The following is an 8,004-nucleotide window of genomic DNA, read 5'->3' as shown; positions in this document are numbered from 1 at the left end:
GGGCAGGGACGAAAATCGGACTGGGATCCTTCCAGCCAGAGGGTTCCATTCACCCGGCTGCCAGGTGTCTGGTTTTTCACTGGAGGATCCAGGTGCAAAGGGCAAGGGGCAGTGACCGGTTGGCACAAAATGTCCAGGTACCTGCAATAACCGTCAGGGGCAGAGATTCCCTCCGGCCTAGGCCGGCACCGGGCAGATGGTCAGGGGAGTCTCATCGTAACCAGGACAGAAATACGGACAGAGCGTCCCGGAGAAGGTGCCGGTGAAGGTGAAGAGATGGGACCCGTCAGTCACATTGTAAAATGAGACCTTGCCCGCCTCGTAGTCCAGGAAAATCCCCACCCGGCTGGGCCTGGCGCTCACGGGGAGGGGGGTCCAAGGGGAGGTAGAGACTGTGTATTTATCCCCACTCCTCAGCCACACGGCCCAGTATCCTTGTTTGGTTGTGAGTGTGACCTTCCCCTTCCTGCTCACAGATTCCCTGCAGACACCCAGATCCCAGTCAGTCTTGTCTCCCACCTCCACCTCCCAGTAATGCCTCCCACCCGTGAACCCCTTGGCGCCCAGCACACAGGGACAAGGGTCAAATCTCTCCGGTGTGTCGGGCAGATCCTGGCGCGTGTCTCCGAGTCTCACATGTTTCCGATCCTCAGACAGGACGAGGTTGGGATGAGCTGTGTCTGGATCCAGAGTCACGTCCACTGGGGAGAGAGTCTCAGAGTCAGGGCCGGGGCAGGGGCGGGTCCCTGGGGTCAGCAGGAAATTAACCTGCCCCCCGTTAATTGCTGTGCAGAGGGGTGTTATTGCCTGAGGGGAGTCAGGGCCCCTCTGCAGGTGAGGAGACAAAGAGCAGGAAAAGGGCAGGAGTAGTGGGGGAGGAGTGGCAAGCTGTCAGTGTGGGGAGGGGCAGGGTAATGCTGGGAGACGAAAGGGGAGGGGCAGATGATGGGGCAGAGGGGGAGGGGTGGAGGGGAGGGAGCTACCATAGGGCAAATGTGGGGCAAGAGGAGCAGGCACAAGGGGACAGAGGGGTGAGGGAAGGGGCAGTCCCCTGGGGGGCTGGGTGGAGGGGCAGATGGCAAGGAGGGCAGAGGGAGGGGTGGACACTAGGGGGCAGAGGGTCACAGGTGAACAGACAGAGGGGTGTGGGGAAGGGCAGGTCCTAGGGAGGCAGAGGGGTGACGAGATGTGGGCACCAGTGTGGCAGAGATGGGGTGGGGCCTACACCACAGGACCCAAAGGGGGGCCTAGGTAGGAGACACCAGGCAGGCAGAGGGGCAAAAGGAAGAGCAGGCACCAGGGAGGCAGATTCCCAGGAGTGCTGTGAGCAAGACACAAGGGCTGTGTCTAGACTGGCCAGTTTTTCCAGAAAATCAGCCGCTTTTCCGGAAAAACTTGCCAGCTGTCTACACTGGTCACTTGAATTTCCACAAAAGCACTGACGATTTCATGTAAGATAGTCAATGTTCTTGCGTAAATACTGTGCTGCTCCCGTTCGGGCAAAAGTCCTTTTGCGCAAAAGGGCCAGTGTAGACAGCTCAGATTTGTTTTCTGCAAAAAAGCCCTGACTGCGAAAATGGCGATCGGGGCTTTTTTGCGGAAAAGCGCGTCTAGATTGGCTACGGACGCTTTTCTGCAAAAAGTGCTTTTGCGGAAAAGCGTCCCTGCCAATCTAGAAGCTCTGTCCCGAAAATGCTTTTAACGGAAAACTTTTCCGTTAAAATCATTTCTGGAAAATCATGCCAGTCTAGATGCAGACAAGGAGTCGTCCCCTGCTCTCCTCTATGCTGATCAGGCCTCAGTTTGACAACGGTGTCAAGTTCTGGGCCCCACATTTCAGGAGAGGCGGAGAAATTGGAGAAGGTCCAGAGAATAGGAATAAGAATGATACAAGGTCTACAGAACATGAGAGAGGAGGGAAGACTGGAGGAATTGGGCTTGTTTAGTTTGGAAAGGAGAAGACTGAGAGAGGACATGAGAGCGGTTTTCAAGTATCTAAAAGGGTGTCACAAGGAGGAGGGAGAAAAACTGTTCCCCTTGGCCTCTGAGGACAGGACAAGCAGCAATGGGCTTAAACTGCAGCAAGGGAGGTTTAGGTTGGACACTAGGAAAAACTTCCTGCCTGTCCGGGTGGTGAGACACTGGAATAAGTTGCCTGGGGGGTTGTGGAGTCTCCATCCCTGGGGCTATTGAAGAGCGGGTTGGACACACACCTGTCAGGGATGGTCTGGATGGTGCTTGGTCTTGCCGTGAGGGTGGGGAGGGGAAAGGGGTTTGTGCTGAAGAGAGGGGGGCAGGGCAGAATGAGAAAAGGAAAGACACCAAGGGGCAGAGTGGGGGAGAGACAAATGCTGGGGGACAGGGATGGGGAAGGCACCAGGGCAGATGGGGGTGGTGGTGGCAGGTTTGATCCTCAGTGGGTGGGAAGGGAAGGGTGGGTGCCAGGGGGCTAGAGAGGCACCGGGGAAGGGGTTAAAGGCAGGGGGCAGAGGAGGAGCAGATGGGCATTTGCGCAAGAGGGCTTTTGCTTGAACGGGAGCAGCACAGTATTTCCGCAAGAACACTGACAATCTTACATGAGATCATCAGTGTTTCTGCAGAAATTCAAGTGGCCAGTGTAGACAGCTGGCAAGTTGCCAGTCTAGACGCAGCCAGCTTGTATTGCCAGGGACACGCCTGCCCTGCCTGAGGGCCCAGCCCACAGAGCTGGGCTGCCCGGGATCCGTTCTTCCTGGGGCTAGGCACAAACCACGGAGGTGCAATGTGGAGTCATGAAATGCTGGGACCTGAGGCCGGCTGCGGCAGCTGGCACCCCAGGTGGAAGGCGCAATCGGCGCCCCCGCCTGCAAGGCCATGACGTAATCATGGGGCGCCCTAGGCAACTGCCTTGTTTGCCTAGGCTCACGGGCCACCCCTGATCCTATAGACTAATATTTTCTTTTGCTGGTTTCTCAGGTGCCACAGGAGCACTCGTTTTTTTATTTTTTTTAAGGTACAGACTAACATGGTCCCCTCTGAGACCTCTGGGCCTGGCAGTTTCCAGCCCTGGCACCTCTGGGCCCTGAACATAACTTAGTAAAGTAAAAAATGTGCCCCACTTGGCACCTCTTCCATACTACGTTAAGCACTGGCCGCTCCCAGTGGCTGGGGAGCAGGGGTGGAGCTGCCGGGTGCTGGTGAGAAGAGGGCGGGTGGCCCAGGGTTTGCTAGCCCACAGGCCCAGTTTAAATTTTTAGAATGAATGTTTATGAAACACCAGCCATATTGGACCGAGGGGACCCTGCCAGGAAGCAGTTTCCGGTCCCAGGCCAAGGGTGGATGAGCAGGATTCAGGTGGGAAGCGTCTCCCGGCCTTAGCTCTGGAGTCACAATCTGACTCCATTACACCCCCCAGCCACTCCCCGGGCTCCAGCTTTGCCAGCAGGGTGTGTGAGGCCCCCTGGCTCCCAGCCCCTGCCTCTGGGGTCCCTGCAAAGGGGTGGGCCCAAGGATCTGGGGGTTACTGCTCTGCCAAGGGCCGGGCCATCTCCCAGGCCTGCAGCAATGGCACAGCGCGGAGGGGGGGGGGGGGGGGGCTGCAGAGAGCCAGTCTCTCCTGAGAGCGGGAGCTGGAGTCACCGACACCAGAGCAAGGCCAGTTACCTGCGAATTCTCGGGCTCGCCTGAATCCTGGAACAAGCAGAGAGAGAGAGAGAGAGAGAGGTGAGAATTCCCACTGCAGAGCTCCCCCCCCCCCCCGCTCCACCCACAGAGCGGGAGCAGGGATGTCCCTCCTACCACCGTGGGCTCTGCCCCAGCTCCCCACTGCCTCCGACATCCCTCGGCTGCTCTGTCCCACCCCTCCCGCCTGGGCTTTCCCCTGCGCCAATCTCCTCGCGCCCGCCCAGGCTCTCAACAGGCTCTCAACAGCTGCCGTGCCTGGCCCTAGGGCAGCGCCCCAGGATCCTCACCTCTCTCCACAGCCAGCGCCCCTGGAAGGGAAGAGAAAAACCCGTCACTGGGGGGGGCAGTGCCCAGGGCTCACGGCCCAGCTCTGCCCCATGCTGCCAGATGTGCCCTGGGAAATCAGGCCCGGGAACCAGTTTCTCAGGTGTTTCTCCCCTCAGCCATGCAGAGAGGCCCCTGGGATTTCACCCGCGCCCGCACAGGGGAGGTGCCCAACTCCTATGGGCTCTAGTGGAAGTTAGGGGCCCCGCTGCTCAGGGGCTTCTGAAAGTCCCGCCAGACACCTGTGTGACTCACCGGGCACCTGCCCAGCTCTGAGCGTCTGGCCCAAGGGGTTCAGACACCGGGCCCAGGCGTGCGGCTGGCATCAGACAGGGAGGCGTCATGAACATCCAGGAAGCTGGGACTCGGGCCCTGAGTCTGTGACAACATCTCCCACAGCAACCAGCTCCCCCTGCCCCTCGGCCTGTGCAGGCTGGGCTGGGGGACCCTCTGCTTGGCAGCAGGAGGGGGCGGCCCCGGGGACTGGGGCAGTGGGAGAGGCATTTTCACTCCTCGCACCTCCTCTCCACCATCCACATCCTGCTGGGATCCTGCCGTTTTTCACAGAGCACCCCCCAACCCTGGCCTGGGCTCAGGAACCCACCAGCCCCCCAGGAGCAGACCCTGGGATCTCAGGGACCCAGCCGGGCCTTTCCACACCCCTCCCCACACCCCCAGACAGTGAGAGAGGAGCCCCCAGCAGCGCCGCCCCGTACCCAGGAATCCCGTCACGGCCCCCTGGAGACTGTTCTCTCCTGGGAAGTCCCGGATTCTCCGCTCCAGCTCCGGGCACTTGGGCGCCGGATGCGGTGACATCACCTCCTCACCCCTGCAGAGACATGAGGATGTTATTGGCCTCCTGCCTCAGCCCATCAAAGCCAGACAGGGTTGCCAGGTGTCCAGTTTTGAACTGGACAGTCCAGTATTTGAGCTTTTTCTTTGGGAAACAAATTGAGAAAATACCAGACACATCAATGTCTGGTATTTTCTAATTAAGTAAGTTTTCTTATTTTCATGAGTATCAGTACATAGTTGTGTACTCACACAGCATGAGCGTGCCCACCAGCCAGGCAGTACACAACTACACGGGGGGAGGGGGGGAAGAGCGGGGCTGGGACAATGCATGGGACAGGCAGTGCCCCGGGATCTGCGTGCACCCAGGCTAGCCCCGCTTTCCGCCGGCTGGTTATCCCCCAGCCAGCCCCACACCCCGCGACCTGCTTCCAATTAGCTGGTTCCCCCCTCCTCCCTGATTTCTCCTGGTCAGCCCCACTTCCCATGACCCCCTCCTGACCAGCCCTGCTCCCCACCTGCCGGTTCCCCGCCCCCCCCCCCAATCTCTCCTGCCAGCCCCGCTCCTCCTGTGGCTGGTTCCCCTCCCCCATCTGAGATCAAGTGTGTCTGGTATTTTTGTCAAAACCATCTGGCAACCCTAAAGTCATTCAGGGGAGCGGGTGGGAGCTGGGCCCCGGGACGAAGTGACCTCGGCTGCCCAGGGAGTTTCCTGCCGGTACAACCTGCTGGGCCCAGCCTGGGGCCTCTCTCCAGCCAGAGGGAAAACAGCCTGGGCAGCACCCAGTCCGGCTCCCGCACACCCATTGGGGCCTGGCTGGGCTGCTCCCAGGGCTGAGAGGGGCCCGTTCTCCAGGCCCAGCTGCTCCTCAGCTTCTCCGCTCAGCCCCCAGGGGCCTTGTCACTCGCCGGGGGGTGGGGGCTCTGGGACGGGGACACTGCCTCCCTAGGGCCTTGCCTGGGACACTCGGCTCTTTCCCCATGGGCCAGGCCAAAGCTTGGCCCTTGGGGTGACCAGCCTCAGCCCTATTAATATTCCCCTGAGACAGCCCGGTCCCACGGAGGCTTCCCCATCTCAGGCTGTGGGGCAGTCTCCTCCCAGGGTGGCTCACACCCGCACAGCAGCAGAGGCCCCAGGGTGGTGGGTACGGAGGGGGCAGGGTTCAGAGGGTGAGACAGGCCCATGGTGGGGGGCTGGGGCTGGGGCTGGATTCACTGCTGGGCTCTGAGCCTGCTCCAAGCATGACGGGGGGTGAGGGGCAGATGGAGCCTGGACCTACCTGCGTACAGTGCTTCTCTCACCCTAGAGGGGAAGGAAACAGAGCAGAGTCAGTGCCCATGGCCCAGCCCGGCCCCTTGCCCCAGAGGAGCCACACTGCTCCCCTGCCCCACAGGCTGCTCCCCCAGGTGAGAGACCCACTGAAGGGCTGTGCTAGGGGGAGCCAAGCCCTTTTCACCAGCTGCTTTGTGTGGGAAGGGGGGAGCGGGCAGCTTTTCACCAGCCTTCCCAATGGGCCAAACTCTCTCTCTGCAGCCCTGGGGCCCTGGCCCTGCAGCCACCCCGGGCCCTGCTCCCTGCGCTGAGTTACCCTGTGAGCCCCCAGTGACTCAGGGGGTCCCCTCCCTGCGCTGGGCTCTGGGTGCGTCTGACCCCGTCTCACCTGCAGCAATTCCAGCGCCGGCTGCCGACACGTCTCCTCCAGCTCAGAGATCAGGGCGCTGAGCCGGGAAATCTCCTCGCCCAGGCAGGCGGCGTGTTCCTCCCTCCTCCTCCCAATCTCCTCGTCCAGCTCTCCCAGCCGGGCCAGCAGGAGGCGCTCTCGCTCCGCCAGGAACTGCCGCAGCCGCTCGCACTCCCAGCGCACCAGCTGCCGCTCCACGTCCGTCTGCCTCTGGGGGTGCAGAGCGGGTGGGGCCGAGTCACGGGTGAGTGGGGCCGTGAGAAGTGGCAGGGCCTTGTCCGGGCTGCAGGGAGCGTTTCACTCTGTGTCTTTGCCAGGTCGGCTGGATCTGTCCCAGGGCTCGTCCCAGGGCAAAAGTGTCACCGAAAATCACCCCAATCCCCGTCACTGCACCAACAGACTGAGGTGCAGCCCAGGCCGTGGGAAATGGGGCCCAAACCAGCCGTTGGCATCCTGGAGTGTCTGACACTCACACCCGGGGGTCAGCACAGATCTCCCCTCAGCCTGACCCTGCCACAGCTGGGCACATGCAGCAGTTTGACAGGCCTCACCCCTGCCCCCCACGGGAGAGAGGCAGAGCCAGAGGCTGCTTGCGGGCAGCCTGGGGTGAACCCACTGACCCCAGTGGGAACTAACACCAGCGTCCCCCAGGAGCCTGACACCCCCTCACATCCCATGCAAAGCAGCGGGGCAGGGCAGGGCACCTACCAGGAGCCTCTCGCTCTCCTTGGCACAGTCGTATTCCAGGCCCCGGAGCGCGTCTCTCTCCTCCCGCAGACGCTGCAGGCGGCTCAGGATTTGCTCCTGCAAACACAGACAGCGGTGCTGGGGGCTGCTTGGGGTCATTGGCTCGTGCCCAGCAAGAACAGCACCACGGAGCAGTGAGACTGGGGGAGCAGGTCCCTCCTCTCCAGCCCATGGTAACTCCCCAGCAGCGCTTCTGGGCCTGGCCTAGTTTCATGTGGCTGGGTCGTGTTCCCAGGCAGGCCCCTGGCTCTACCCAGGGCAGGGCAGACACACGCAGGGGGCTGTCACTGCAGAGAAACTGCCCCTGTAACTCCCTGCCCTGCAGAGCCTGGTCCCTACCTTGCACTCCTGGGCAGCCTCCTCGATGGGCACTGCCTTGTGTGCGCGGTGCTCCCGGGACTCTCTGCAGATCACGCAGATGGGGGCTTGATCCTCCTGGCAGAAAAGCTTCAGGGCCTCCTGGTGCCTCTCGCACCCTGGCTGCCCCTTGGGCGCTGGCTCCACCGGGAGCCGCAGGCGTTTCACCAGATCCACCAGGTTGCCCAGCTGGTAGTTGGGGTGCAGGTGTCTCTGTGGGATGGTCTCTCTGCACTGGGGGCAGGAGAAGTTGGGGTCTGACTCTCCCCAGTACCGGCACAGGCAGGCCCGGCAGAAGTTGTGCCCACACTTGATAGACACCGGGTCTGTGAAATACTCCAGGCAGATGGGACAGGTTACCTCATCCTGGAAGCTCCCGGCCAGGTCCCTGGCAGCCATGGCCCCTCCGCAACCCTGCCCTGCAGGTTAGTTTTGCTTT

At 61.4% G+C, this 8,004-nt stretch overlaps 1 protein-coding gene across 1 annotated transcript; it reads right to left on the bottom strand.

Moving 5' to 3' along the window:
• LOC112544406 (zinc finger protein RFP-like) lies at positions 1 to 8,004 on the bottom strand. Its single transcript, XM_075912784.1, has 8 exons — positions 7,548 to 8,004; positions 7,170 to 7,265; positions 6,441 to 6,671; positions 6,060 to 6,082; positions 4,704 to 4,816; positions 3,951 to 3,971; positions 3,643 to 3,669; positions 1 to 701 (listed from the first exon to the last, which is right to left on the bottom strand). Exons 1-8 carry the CDS (start codon positions 7,962 to 7,964, stop codon positions 178 to 180), a joined length of 1,452 nt encoding a protein of 483 aa, XP_075768899.1. The 5' UTR covers positions 7,965 to 8,004; the 3' UTR covers positions 1 to 177.

Source organism: Pelodiscus sinensis, chromosome 31 (assembly GCF_049634645.1).
Source record: "Pelodiscus sinensis isolate JC-2024 chromosome 31, ASM4963464v1, whole genome shotgun sequence".
Classification (NCBI taxonomy): Eukaryota; Metazoa; Chordata; order Testudines; family Trionychidae; genus Pelodiscus; species Pelodiscus sinensis.
Note: the sequence above shows the minus strand (reverse complement) of the source record. Positions and strands in the feature narration are given on the sequence as shown.